We start from the raw sequence: 15,387 nt of genomic DNA on the forward strand, positions 1-15,387 counted from the left end.
GCACCCAAGTAACACACATGTTATGATAGAGTTTCGACAGCGCAAGTTTTGGTTGTATAGAAGTTTAATTTACGTTATTTCAACACAATGTTAGAATTACGTAAAATAAACCTCTATACAACCAAAACTTGCGCTGTCGTAACTCTATTATAACATGTGTGTTGCTATGTACCCCTAAGAATCAAATTATCAATTTCAAGCTTTTGTTTCACGTTTTGCAAAAAAATCGTGTATGGGAAACTTGTAGGCATGGTAAAAATCTACATTTTTTCCAAAGACAGTTTGGCTCTATCTTTGAAATTGTATGAGTTATAAGTAGTTTTTTCAATTTTCAAGGGGATTTTTGGAGTCGATTTATTCCAATTTAAAAAATAACGTTCTTGTAATATTTGCTCCACATTTGGCTTTATATGTGACCTTCCAAATGCCGCTTAAAGAACATTTTTTATTTTACCAGCTCCTCGAGATATAAGCATTTGAAGACATCGTTGATTTTAAGTCAAAATTGCCCATAACATTTGAATGACAAGACCTAGCAACGTGCAATGTTCAGAACAAATATGCGTCATTACTTGCAGTTCAAATGCTCCGAAGCTCTCATCGACGAAACAAATCAAATAAAAAAGTTATTGCGAAAAAAACGTTTTTGGGTGGCTCACCCTAAGTCAAAACATAAAATTGACCTACTATGTTCATATTAAGAGCTAGATAAACGGCGTATTCAGCAAAGTTGCTCAAAATAGCATTATCTACAACTTTGCTGAAGAACTCGATCGCGTATGACTTGAAATTCAAAAGTTCTATTCCAGATTTGAGTTAAGGCGCGGACCACCCTAATCAAAAATTTTTGGAAAAGATGCAGCAAACAAATACAAACAACTTCTCTGAAAACACCAAATGCCTAAAATTAACAAAAACAGAAATACGGATTTTTTTCCTGCTAAAACGTGGATTCGGACCATTGTGCAATGGTAGTTTACTACTCATTAGATTTTTTTTTAATTTATTGGAAAACAATAGAAAAATCATTGTTTTTATTTTTATTGGCGTAACGTCCTCACTTGGATAAATCCTGCTTCTCAGCTATAACTATAGTGTTCTATAAACACTTCCACATTTATTAACTGAGAGCTTCATCTACCAATGATAATTTTGCATCTGTATATCGTAAAATGATTCTGTTATAAAAAGTATTGACGGTATTCCTCCATAAATCATTTAACACATGGCAAAATAGTAAGAATCTGAAAACGGATAAAAAAAAATCATATTTACCAAGTTGAGAAAATATAGAATCCAACAATTTGGTGATTCGAAGTTGCTATTAATAAAAAAAAGATTTCACATGTCCATATCATTCAACATTGTTTTCAAACTCTAGTTCAAACTATAGTGGATTGTTAATTTTTGGTATGCGTTAAATTAATTTTTATTTATGGTTCATGATTTTTGGTTCGTATTGTTCACTAACAGTGTGACAGTATGTGATGCATTAACAATAACGTTTAAAGCAGGAGCGGACCTGGTGTGATGGTTAAAGCGCATGCCTTCCACGCCGAGGACTTGGGATCGAATCCACTCCCGACAAACTCACAAAATGTGATTTCGTCCTTCGGAAACGAAGTAAAGCGTGGGTCTCGAGATGAACTAACCATGGGCTAAAAACCTTCATAGAGATAAAAAAACGTTTAAAGCAACTTAACTGTTTGTAATACATGGCAATATGGCAATAAAAAAAAATTAGTGATACGCTCGTTACAGTTATATATATTTACATTATTATTTGTATCATACGGTAATTTTACCTAATTCCGGCTGTAATAAAAAGGTTGAAGCAAAATTAAAACAAAAATATTACATAAACATCAAAAAAGTACATCAAACTATGATCTTTTAGTATTTGTAAACTAATGCTCGGTAACTTAAAGCAGGAAAATTCATTCATTTATTTAGTTCAACATCAAATTCATGATAACATTAAATCAACAAGGCGGAGCGGACCTGGTGTGGTGGTTAGAACACTTGACTATCACGCCGAGGACCTGGGATCGAATCCCACTCCCGACAAACTCGCAAAAAACGTGAGTTTTTTCTTCCTTCGGGAGGGGAGTAAAGCGTGAATTCCAAGATGAAGTAGCCTAGGGCTAAAAATCTCGTTAATACAGAAAAAAAATAACAATTAACCGCCATAATACTCGCCAGATTCCACTCCACATGGTTCGCACATCGTGCTCTCTGTGCTCCACGCCTTCTTGTACCAACCGGATGGTTAGCAAACACCAACTTTGCAGGGTTGTTATCCGGCATTCTTGAAACATGCCCCGCCCATCGTATACGCCCAGGTTTAGCCACTTTCAGGATGTTGGGTTCACCGTAGAGTGCAGCGAGCTCGAGGTTCATTCTTCACCGCCACACACCGTTCTCCTGCACGCCGCCGAAGATTGTCCTTGGCACGCGGTGCTCGAAAACACCGAGTGCGTGCAGGTCCTCCTCGATCATCGTTCATGTCTCGTGTCCGTAGAGGACCACCGGCCTTACTAGCGTCTTGTACATGGTACATTTGGTGCGGGGGCGAATCTTTGTAGACTGCAGTTTCTTTTGGAGCCTTGCGCCTTCGTATGGCTCATCGTTAATGTCAGTCGTTAGCAAGGAACCGAGGTAGACGTATTTTTGTACCACCTCGAAAGTATCCCCGTCTATCGTAACATTGCTGCCAAGGCTTGTCCTGTCTCGCTCTCGCACAGTCCCACCTACCAGCAAGTACTTTGTCTTAGTCACATTCACCATCAATCCGACCTTTCCTGCTTCACGTTTCAGGCGGGTGTACAGTTTTGCCACCGTTCCAAATGTTCTAGCAATAATATCCATGTCATCCGCAAAACGGACAAACTGGCCGGATTTCGTGAAGATCGTACTCTGGTTGTTGAGCCCGGCTCATCGCATAACACCTTCCAGGGTGATGTTGAATAGTAGGCAGGAAAGTCCATCACCTTGTCGTAGTCTCCGTCTTCTGGTAGAGCTTACGTGTTTCTTGTGAATGGCACAGCAGTTACATTTCCTCGCACTCCGTGTAACTAGAGCACTACAGTGTGATTCGAGGTGGCGATAGGAGCACATAATCACAGGACACTTGTATGGATATTTATCGGTGAGTTCGTTCCATATTATTAAAACTCTTTCTCATCACAGTCGTGGAGATGAGGTGATCTCGGTCTCCAGTAGCAACGCTCGTCATGCTAACATTCCTTGCCTTCCATGATGACTGTAAGGATGTGGCCGGTGCCGCTATTGACTTAAGATAGTTTGAAATTCTTGAAAATGCACATTAAGAGTGGTAGCTTTTCCCAAGCTCCATTTGTTGGTTCCTTGTGCAATTTCACAACAGTTCAGATAATTGGACGCTGTGGCTTGATTGCCCCAACTACATGGAAAAAGAAAAAAAAATGCTCCATTAAAACCACTAACAATGAAAATGCCATAAATATGAAACTAACAGCTGAACCATGCACATTGGTCGGGCTCCATACAAAGGGGCGGCCAAAACTCTCAAAAAACGAAATTGATATTTTTAAACTTTATTTCACCTTATAACAAAGTTAATGTATTGTACTTTTATGATTCTTAATTAAAAGCATACCAGCTTTTGTATTTCAATGACATTTTCACTGCCAAAGTGGCCTAAGTCATAAAATTGAAAAATGAATTATTCGAAAAAAGTAAAATAATAATATTTTGAGAATGGAATATATGTTTTAAGTTATCCAGCATATGAAAGCTTGTTATTGGACTGTTTGAATGCACGTATGGTGCAAAATTAATATGTCACAAAACTTTTCAAATTTTCATATATTGTACCTTAGAAATTTTGGTAATTTTTAAGTTAAAAAACGGTTCGTGTCGTCACGTGTCGCCGCAATTTCGAATAGTACATCTTAAACATCATGCTTAGAGCTGCCTAAAAACGTTTAAATATTTTGCAGAAATTTGCAGTTTTTCAAATTATAGCTATTTAAAAAAGTCATGTTTTTTCATATATTTACGTTATTTTTCCATTTTTTTTACTGAAATAACATTTATCTTTCTACATTTTTCACACGTTTTGAACAAACTTGATTGGATTTGATCGAAAGATGATCATTTATTTAAATTAGAATTGATTTTTTAACAAAAACGGCAAAAAATATGGGGTTTACTGTTTTTCACCGTTTTTGAAATTATTGAAATTACGTAATTTTTGAATACCCCTTTTTAAATACTAAAAATACTATATAACATATCTAGGCAACCTATAACTTCGATTAAACACATAAAATGAGTTTTGGCCGAACTTTATCTTTTTCCGACCATTGTGCCATGTCCCAAAACGCTCATTTCGGCTAAAATTAGTAAAAATTTCCTAAGCATTGATCAGTGTTACTCCGTTTACGGTATTCGAATAAGGGAGTGATGCGACATGGTGGTGGTGGTGGTCGAACGAACTGGCTAAGCTGCATGCAGAACTATTTTCCATCGTTTTATTCAGTTAAACACTAACCGCCGAGGTGTTCAAACACGCTTTTCCAGCTTTGCTCTGATCAGACCACAGACAGCACCCACTCGATGGGAAACTGTGTGGATCTCGAAGGTGGAAAGCTCATCGCGTTTGGCTCTAGTGATTCTAAACAATAATAATTGCCGTTTCAGTGACTAACTATCAACATTTTGGCAGTTAGAACGCCTTGGACAGTTTCAATCATAAAAGTGTTTATTTAATCTAAAGTACATAACTGGTAGTGGATTGTGGATTTCTTAGAGTTCACATTTAGCATAATTTTTAAACCCAGTGGAAGCATTTATAACCGCCGTTTCATATGGACGGTTAGATTGAAGTCGCGTGCAATTTTCCCCGTAAAAAATGTGGTCGTAATGCTGCAGTGATTTTGATTAATGCTCGCCGGTAGATAACGTTACAACGGAAAAGCGTACAGCTCATAGCAAGTGACAAAATGGGAATTTTACATCGAGTTTAACTATTTCCAGCCCGCACACCGCATGATACAATGCAGGAAAGAGCAATGAAGAGTTCCGAAATACCAGATCGAAGGTAGATTATGTGCTGCAACGAAAAATGCTGCATCGATATCGTTCGTTACCGCAGTGTCTTAGCGGGAGGCGCCAGTTTTGCTCGACATGGGATGGCTTTAGTGTGAAAATGCTTTGCATAGTTGTGTTTCTTGTGGCGATTCGTGCACTGGATCATCGCGACGTTGGAGTAAACTGTTTTCACCTGGATGTGCAAAAAGTAAATCACATTGTGTTGGATAATGAGAAGGTGAGAAAATTATTCATTTGATTTAAATGGTAGTACATGTGCTGTGCGCTAAACGATTTTTTTTTTTTTTTTTTTTTTTTTTTTTATTAAAGAGATTTTACCCTTCACGGGCATTCATCTCTAAACTAATTTTATTTTCGCTTAGTTACAGACTCACATTTTTCTAATAATTTTTTGTTATATTCTATGACTCGGTCAAGCTTCCTATTAGTGTATACGACCCATTCATCCGGCTGCATTTCATCTTTTTCGGGCTCCTTTGCTTCGTATTCCTGGGAATCTATAACAGTCGACTGCGTATCGATCGAACGATCCCGTTTTCTTTTGGTCTCTCTTACTGGTTCTTTTTTGTTGTCAACCTCACTGTTTACATTGTTGTGGTTTTGCTGCGGCGACTGGACAGGTCCAGTTGTACTTTTCGGCTGCGATGGTCCAGCGATGGTGTTTTGTTTTGTCTTTTTCGTAACATCAGAGCACTTAATATTCGGGTGCGATCGGTGACCGCAATTTCGGCAAGTAGTCGGTTGGTTTCGATAGCTTACCATGCTCATTTGGTCGTGTACTTTGATAAACGATGGGATATGTTTCTGAAGCTCGATTCGCACAACTCGTACTCCATTGGGCGTTCCCGGGAAATACTTCTTCCAAAGTTCGCGTACAACCGACTTCACGACTCCATACTGCTTCATATGATTCGCGACATCTACGTTGGGCATATCAGGGGGTAAATCATGTACCCTTACGGTGGTGGCTGTGTCTTCCAAAAAGACGGGAATCAGGAAATTTTTGTGTTCTGCTTGCATTGAATGCTGCAGATTGTGTGAAGCAGCTAACTTCTGTGCTGCCTCCAAGTTGTTGAGCTCGATGAGTGCCTGTTTGCGGATCGAGTGGAGTTGAAGACTTTTTACTTGCCTTACATCAAGCTTGATTTGATGCACAAGAAATTTGTGCACTTCTGCAGTATTTGGATGCGAGGGTAATACACTGAAATCCACTACCAGCGTATTTTTACGGATGGAATCCATGGTTGGAAATAATGTGCACAATAGCACAAAGGCACAGCGCGTACAGCGAAGAAGAGGCAAAGACAACCGTTGTGATTGAATGCTAGCTGACAACTGGGCTAAACGATTCATAAATATCGCTGCCTTGAACATCTTAAAACAATATCCTTTTATAATGATGTACATTTTATGACAAATATCTACCTTGAATTTAATAAATGTATGTGCTTTTGAGACCACCATCAAACCAATAACGTGGGTAGATCACGTTGTTATGGTACGTTATGGAGCAGGATCAGAGTTTGATCAAGTAATGACGCTTTAAGCTAAGTTTCCTGTTCCCACGTAGAGCGCTCAAGTAAAATTCCTACTTTTTCCGCAAGTATTTTTGACAACTGATCTATGTATATGGGAAGACTATTTTTCCGCGCGGAAAAGTGACAGCTTCATTTGATTTTAGGGCCCCCCACAAAAACCTTTTTTGGTTGCTAACACTAGCTTTATTTTTCATATTACTCAAGTACTGTACTGAAAATAAGGAAAAACATTTTTGGTCATGTCTCCGAGAATCCTCCACATCCCCTCGGGCCCCGGCCCCCCCACAATCCTTAATCCGGGCCTGTTTATTAGGGATGGTAAATTCTCCGTTTCTGCAATAAAATTGTGCATACTGCGTGGGTATTCTGATTTCTTGCCTTGTTTGATACTGTTTGAGCAAACCTTTGGATCACCGCGTTGTTATATCCCTTTCGTGGCGAACCAGCACAATTGTGCAGTTGAGCGGTAACAGTTTTGCATATTTTTTCATCTGTTTAGACTTTGTTTTATGTGATGTAAACTGTTTCGATAATGAGCCATTTTACGAGTGACAACAATGTTGGTTATGATATTGATTTTCACGGGTTATTGGACGATACCTTCCGTCGAAATTCATTCATAAAATCGGCTCGTAAAATGGACTATTCAGCCATTACTTGTACTTGTATGTGTGCAAACAAACTTTTGTTAACATTGCCTGATGTGAGATTTTCTAAAACAAGGTAAATTAAAAGTTGTCAAAAATCGTAGAACATGATAAAGTTTTATCTGTCGCATTTTTTATAACTGTTTTATCTAGGTAGTCAAAGCTAGAAAACGAAAGAAAAAGAGTAGTTCTTTCAAATGAGGAAAATAATTGTTGTTTTGTTGGGAAATCTAGAGTTCTGGAGAGCCAAAGTTGAGCCATTTGTATTTGATATTCTCCATTTCTTGCCTCTTTAACAACACAATGATCCAAAGTTTCGCTCAAACAGCCTAATACCCCAGCTGTTTGTCCCATTTTATTGCAGGAACGGGAATTTACCATCTCACCATACCGCCAAACGGGGTTACTTGCAACAGCGGTGTAACTTGCAACACGATGACATACATTAAATGTGAACTATTTTTAATAATAATAATGAAAGCTAGTATGCTCCACCATTTCGGTTATCAGCATTATGTGTACCGAAGATCGTTTTGGAGGGAAAAATAATTTTGTTTCTTTGTTTATTGTTTGGCTACACTGTTAAAACGATTTGCTCATTTTATGCCATAAAAACAAGTATGAAAATCGTGCTTTACCTCTCTCCTATGGGAAGTGCGATAAGTCTGATGACCTTTCTTGCAGTTAGGGTACCTAATAGTAAGCTTAGCTAAACGATAAAAATTTGATAAAGTTATCGACTAAGTAATGTAAAAAATCATTATCATATGCGACAACCACTATGGGGTAACTTGCAACAGTTGAAATTAACAAAACTTTCTATAATTTATTTTCATTTCACGATATTTCAAGTAGAAATAATCGAAATGGATCATTCAATAATAACGTATCGTGCTCATTTTCAAATGTCGACTTAAATTTATCTTTTTTTGTACGTAACCTTCAAACACAGATAAGCACTTCCATAGTTTGAAATTTTATCATGTTTTACCTCGAATAAAGTTTAATTTAGTTTATGGACGATCTTAAAACAATCACCAACATGCACTCTGAACCTAATAGAGTTAATTATTGCACTAGAATGCCCAAATTCAATATTTAGAAAGTTGAATGGGTGTTTAAATCATGTTATTTTAGCTAAAGTAGCCATACATTACCTCGAACTGAAAATTACCTAAAGATGAATAACCACAGAGAACAGACATTCAAGTCCAATTCCGAAACTGTGTAAGGAATTTAACGGCCATTTGAAATCGGCAACACAAATGGCAATAGCGTGGCGCTGCAATCGGTTAATTTCCCATACTAATTTAATTCACCACTTGAAATGTTTCAATTCACCACTGACTGTGGCAATATGGTGTTTGGTGGCGTTAGTGTTGTCATCGTGTATTGGTTTGCAACCTTACTCAAGTAAAGATTCAAATCCTTACACAACTTTCCGAATGAAATTTGTTCTAGCCTGAATGTCTGTTCTCTGTGGAATAACTTAACCTTTTCAGCTAATTACATTAAGCATTGTTGACATTTTGTAACTAGTACTGAGTCATGAGCTCTACATATATTTAATATTTGTGACGTAAAACCTGCTGTGAAACCATATATCCTCGCTTATAATAACTATCAACCCTTTAATGAAAAAATCATATATCAGTTGGTTAGTGTACATCTTTTTAAAGCATTTTCCACGCTTTACATCAAAAACTTATAGTATGAACAAGAACTAGAATGTAAGAGCAGTTTAATGGTAGGTAACTTAGCTTCATGCCATGTGTTGCAAGTTACCCCACAGATGGGGTAACTTGCAACAAGCATGTATTTTGCACCTCCTGATTAGGTGGCAACGTATTTTGGTAAATCAATTGCTGCATAGTATTCAACTCGTGGTAATTAGTGTACACGATGCTTTATAGTATGTTTCATATGTTTAGATTTCCAATGATATTGCTTCAAAGTCGAAAAGTGCTGCAAGTTACCCCATTTGACGGTACATTACTTCGCCGATATAAGTTTATTAAACTACCGATTGTTTTAAATAGGACGCAATCAGTGAAGTATGTACTATCTAGATTGAAAGTAGTGAGCTGGATTTCCATATGGTGAGATGAACAGTTCTCCGTTTTTGCAATGAAATGATGCAAACAGCGTGTGTATTACGATTTCTTTCCTAATTGGATGCTGCTTGAGCAAAAGTTTGGGTAACTGCGTTGTTGAAGTTGCAAATATAAATAATGCAACAACACAGTTACCCAAACTTTTGCTCAAACAGCATCAAATTAGGCAAGAAATCATAATACCCACGCTGTATGCATCATTTTATTGCAGAAATGGAGAACTGATAGTCTCAGCATAGAATATTCCAGCTCAATACTTTCAATCTAGTACTTCACTTACTGATTGATGTATTTTGAGAAAAAAAAGAAGCTGTGTTGTTCTTTTGTCCATTTTTTGTCTCTTTAACAACACAATTACCCAAAGTTTTGTTCAAGCAGCATCAAATTAGAAAAGGAATCATAAACACCCACACTTTTTGCACAATGGGGCACGTTTTGTGTAGTACTAGAATAGGACAGATATGTGAAGTACTAGATTTGTAGTAATGAGCTAAATTTTAGTATGGTGAGAAGTTAAATTCTCCGTTTCTGCAATGAAATGGTGCAAAAAACGTGGGTATTATAATTCCTTGCCAAATTTGTTGCTGTTTGAGCAAAACTTTGGGCAACACTGTAGTTGTTTTCTCCATTTCTTGCAACATAAACAACATACCCGGATAAAAAATTACCATTCATTACATGGTAAATATTATTAACATATGACTGGTTTTATTGTTCACAATAAAACACATAGTAGATATACTGTTACTGTTTACAATAGAAATCAAGCCCATATAATTCATACAATAAATGAACATTAGCTTTATTAGTGAATAATTGATTCAATTGTGTTTCAATAGTTCTATAATAATTTAAAGTTACTATCAGTAAAAATTAATTTAAGTTGTTTTTATATAATTGCAAAAGTGCCTGCAAAGTTCTCATGGACTTTTTATTTAAAAAAGAGTTTATTTCTCAATTACACTTAAAAACAATTCGTAACAAATAAATAACAATAAATATTATTGTTGCTTGGATCATGTTTGTATAATCAAATACAAAATCACTTGACATATTTTTTATAGTTTTCGTTTAAAATTTGAGTACAGTAGATGTTTTGGTTATCGAATGTTATTCGATAAAACTTCAACGACTGACAGACGTCAAGCCGTGCTGGCAGAGGAAGCTCTCAATGAATAACTGAGGTAGTACTTATAGAAAACTAGCTGAAAAGTAGGTTTTAGCCAAGTGAAGACGTTACGACAAGAAAAAGATGAACAATGTTTTTTCTAATGTTTTCCAATAAATTAAAGGAATCTAGTAAATAGTAAACTACCATTGATAACCGAGTTGATAAAAATACAAATACAATTTGTTTAATGGGGTCAATTGAACCGGTGTTAAAATAAACATGCAATAATATTTGTTGTTATGTAAACAGATTTCGCCTTTGAAAAACCAAAGAATTCATATTTCTCGGTAACATTTACAGATACTAATGGCCACATGAATTGTGAACGATTTATGGTATGGATCATATACGACCTGAGGTCTGACTTGTGATATTTGGTAGTTATTTGAAAAGATTGATGATAGATCTTATCAACAGCGGCCAAACAACACATACCAGACAGACATCAGTGTTTGACTCTTATTAGAAAATGTGCATACCATTCTGGCGGCCGTTAGTGCTCTTAAATGCTGGATATAAATGTTAGCGGGAAATATAAATTCTATGGATTTTCAAAAGCGAATACTGCTTACAAATAACAACAAATATTATTGTATTTTTATTATAACAACTATTCATTTGACGCCATTCAATTAATTGTATTTGTATTGTAAGAACAATGAAAAAACATTAAGATATATTGTTTTCTTTTGAAAATTGCCCTAAAAAAGTCTCATAAAGACACAATACATTCTATTGTTTTTCGCGAAAAAGTGTATGAAAATTTTCTCAAAATTTTATGGTTAAGATACATAACGACCACCATTTTTTGTTGTAAAAGTGCCATTTACCATTCGCCGAATGGTATACAACAATAGGGGTGATGGTGAGTGTGCCGTGTAAATTACAATACGTTCAATGGTGAATATTTTTCGAAAAAATGGTGTTGTAACAATAAAATTTATCTTATTTTTATGATATTTTTTATCAGGGTAGTTATCCAAAGTTTTGCTCAAACAGGATCAAATTAGGCAAGGAATCTTAATTCCCACGCTTTTTGCGCCATTTCTTTAAAGAAACGGAGAATTGACCTTCTCACCATACTAAAATTCAGCTCATTACTACAAATCTAGTACTACACCGAACGTGCCCCATTGTAGTAATGAGCTGAATTTTAGTATGGTTTCTCCGTTTCTGTAATGAAATGGTTCAAAAAGCGTGGGTATTATGATTCCTTGCCTAATTTGATGCTGTTTGAGCAAAACTTTGGATAACTATGTTGTTTATGTTCCAAGAAATGGAGAGAACAACAACACTGTTGCCCAAAGTTTTGCTCAAACAGCATCAAATTAGGCAAGGAATCATAATACCCACGCTTTTTGCACTATATCATTGCAAAAACGGAGGATTGACAACAAATCTAGTACTTCGCCGATCTGTCCTATAGGACACATCCAGTCAACCAGTGATCGTATAAGATGTTGCATTAGATGTTAAAGTGGAGGCGATATGCGTACATTTTACATGCGCCTAAATGGAGGCATGCACGCATTTGGCCTTCACTTTATCATCTTATGCAACATCTTATTACTGGTTGTCTGGGCAATCTGTAAAGTACTAGATTTGTGATAATGAGCTGAATGTGTGTATGATGAGAAGGTAAATTCTCCATTTCTGCCATGAAATAGTGCAAACAGAGTGGCTGTGTTGTTGTTTTCTCCATTTCTTGAAACTTAATCAATACAGTTACTGAAAGATTTACTCAAACAGCATAAAATAGGACATAATCAGTAAAGTACTAGATTGAAAGTAGTTAGCTGGATTTTTGTATGGTGAGATGATGAATTCTCCATTACTGCAATGAAATAGTGAAAATGGCGTGGGTATAATGATTTCTTGCCTAATTTGATACTGTTTGAGCAAAAATTTGGGTAACTGTATTGTTGAAGTTGCAATAGATAAATAATACAACAACACAGTTACCCAAACTTTTAACAGCATCAAATTAGTCAAGAAATCATAGTACCCACGCTGTTTGCACCGTTTCATTACTGAAATGGAGAACCGATTATTTTATCATACAAAAATCCAGCTCACTACTGTCAATCTAGCACTTCGTTGATTGCCTACTAGGCGAGGAATCACACACTGCAAATTTTGTTTGCTGGTATTCAGCAAACTTAGCTGATTTTTTTGTGCTGATTTCATTCAGCAATACGAATTTACTGAGTATCAGCAATTCTTTTTCAGCTTACTGGACTATTCAGCAATTTTGACAGTTGATCAGCAACGTTGTGCTGAAGTTCAGCAAAAATGTTGCTGAAATTCAGCAATTTATTTTGCTGATTTTTTTTTGTGCTGGAAGCATTTCGAAAAAATTGGTGTGCAGTACTCACACCTTTTGCACCAATAGGAGACAATCAGTGAAGTACTAGACTTGTTGTAATGAGCTGAATTTTTGTATGGTGAGAAGATTAGTTCTCAGTTTTTGCAACAAAATGATGCAAAATGCGTAGGTATTATGATTCCTTGCTTAATTTGATGCTGTTTGAGCAAAATTTTAGGCAACAGTGTTTTTGTTTTCTCCATTTCTTGCTACATAAACAACATAGTTATCCAAAGTTTTGCTCAAACAGCATCAATTTAGGCAAGGAATCCTAATACCCACGCTTTTTGTACCATATCATTGCAGAAACGGAGAATTTACCTTCTCACCATACACAAATTCAGCTCATTACTACAAATCTAGTACTTCACCGATCTGTCCTATTCTCATAGGAATCATAATACCCACGCTTTATGCACCATTTCATTGCAGAAACGGAGAATTGACTTTCTCACCATACAAAAATTCAGCTCATTACTACAAATCTAGTACTACACCGAACGTGCCCCATTGCAAAAAAAAAACAAAGAATTTACCTTTTCACCTTATAAAAATCAGTTCATTACTACAAATCTAGCACTTCATTGAATGTAACTTATACACAATCAGTGAAGTACTAGATTGAACGTAGTGAGCTGGATTTTTGTATTTTTGTATTGTGGCTGACCAAGCCATGTGGGAAATTACACTGTTGAAAATGCTTTGACATCCATGTGCAAATCAAAATCAAGAAATTGACATTTGTAAGGTGCTACGGTCAACCTTACCGTAATCGGTCGGCGGAGGACCGACCCGTCGAGAGTCCGACTGCACACTAATAGGGTCCTAAAATTAAAGACGAAATCTCGCTTATATTGAATGATACGATCAAGCATGGTATTCTAATCGGAATTGTGCTTTTCTCGAACTTGAAATACAAAGGAATAATGAGAAAATTCGAAATAAGTAAAATAGTAAATAGTTCTACTTTGACATTTGAGGTCTACCTTGTATGACTGAGCTCGACATTTTTCGCACTGGGATTTCAAAAATGTTCCTATCTGACATACACGGTGAAAAAAAATCACTCAAAGTATGTGTTATAAGCTAGGGACGAGACAAAAGGCTAAAAAAATAAAAATTATATATTTTCAACTACGGTTAATAAAAACGTCAAAAATTGCGTAAATATGTACTCTTGAACCATATATTGTGGTTTAAAACAAGAATCCCGATAGGACTTTAGGAGCCTATTGTCATACCAATAAGTGATTGGGAGGCAGTGCCCGAAGCTCTTGACAATTAAAAATAATTTCCTCTTCCGCTTTGACACACATGTGTACAACGGTGTACACTCCCGATCAAAAGTTTGGGGTCACCCACTCAAAAACATGTCATTTTTTAGGCCCATATCTCCGCCAATTTGCATCCGATTTCAAAACCCTAGGTTTCATTCAAAAGATAATAAGTCAAAGAAACTTTGAACATGATTTAAAAGAAACTTTTTCATAAAAATTGTATGTAAACTCAATCCAAAGTTGCCAAATTTTCTAAAAAATGAATATAATCTTACGGCAGTGTCGCTGGAAATTGGGTCGATCAAATTTTAAGATGAGAGCGGTAATATAACCCATTTTCTATTAGCTTTCAACTGCTTTTTACAGAACTTATCTAAAAAATCTAGAAAAAAAAGTTATTAAGTAAATTAACTCTTCATGTCATCGACCAAAAGTTTGGGGACACCCCTCAAAATGATGTATCGGCCAAAAGTTTGGGGTCACTATCGTAAAACACGGAAAAGTGATTTGTTGACATCTTTGTCATCTTTCATTCAATTTTAATTCTTTTAAGGTTAAGTTTACATACATTTTTTTTTTAAAAGTTACTTTTAAATCATGTTCAAAGTTTCTAGACCTACACTCTAAGAATAAATCACTGAATTCTGTGAAATTTCACCGAAATCTCAACAGCAGAATTTTCGGTGAACTGTTCGGTGATTTTTTGATTCACCGAACATACTGTAAATAATGAAAATGCTCATCTGTCAAATTCACCGAATATTTCGGTGATACATTTTACAGATTTTCTGTGGTTTGGTGGTTTATTTGTGTGGGTTTCGCAGAACTTTCGGTGATTTATTCACACATTTTCGGTGCTTTTTTCAGTTGGATGGTTTACTCAAACCCAAATAAAAATAAAATTAACTCCTTTTGGATCTATGTATTTGAAATTGTATTATTTATTGAATGTATTAGCAGGACTTGACATGTTGTTTTTTTTTGCATTAATGTTCGGGATGATGCAACGCAATGACATATGCTGGTACTTCAACCTGGCAGAATCAGCAGACTGCAAGAAATAAAAAAAAAAAACAAATATTATTAAAATTCAATTAATACTTACGAAAAATACAAACCAGCATCTCGTGTTTCTGTCGAAAATCGTTCAATTTTTCCAGTTTATGTTTTTCTGCTGTTTT

The 15,387-nt window shown here is 35.9% G+C and overlaps 1 protein-coding gene across 2 annotated transcripts in view; it reads left to right on the forward strand.

The window, feature by feature from the left end:
- Positions 1 to 4,507: 4,507 nt before the first annotated feature.
- LOC115270244 (A disintegrin and metalloproteinase with thrombospondin motifs adt-1) overlaps positions 4,508 to 15,387 on the forward strand; it is an 89,585-nt gene continuing 78,705 nt past the window's right edge. Inside the window, exons 1-2 of one of the 2 annotated variants that reach the window (XM_062852166.1) lie at positions 4,508 to 4,936; positions 5,020 to 5,311. In XM_062852166.1, coding sequence (XP_062708150.1) covers positions 5,108 to 5,311 — 204 coding nt within the window. In that variant the 5' untranslated portion in view covers positions 4,508 to 4,936; positions 5,020 to 5,107. Of the gene's footprint in view, positions 5,312 to 15,387 lie in introns of both variants that reach the window. The other variant, XM_029879510.2, reaches the window with a different exon arrangement.

The sequence above is a fragment of the Aedes albopictus genome, chromosome 2 (assembly GCF_035046485.1).
Source record: "Aedes albopictus strain Foshan chromosome 2, AalbF5, whole genome shotgun sequence".
Classification (NCBI taxonomy): Eukaryota; Metazoa; Arthropoda; class Insecta; order Diptera; family Culicidae; genus Aedes; species Aedes albopictus.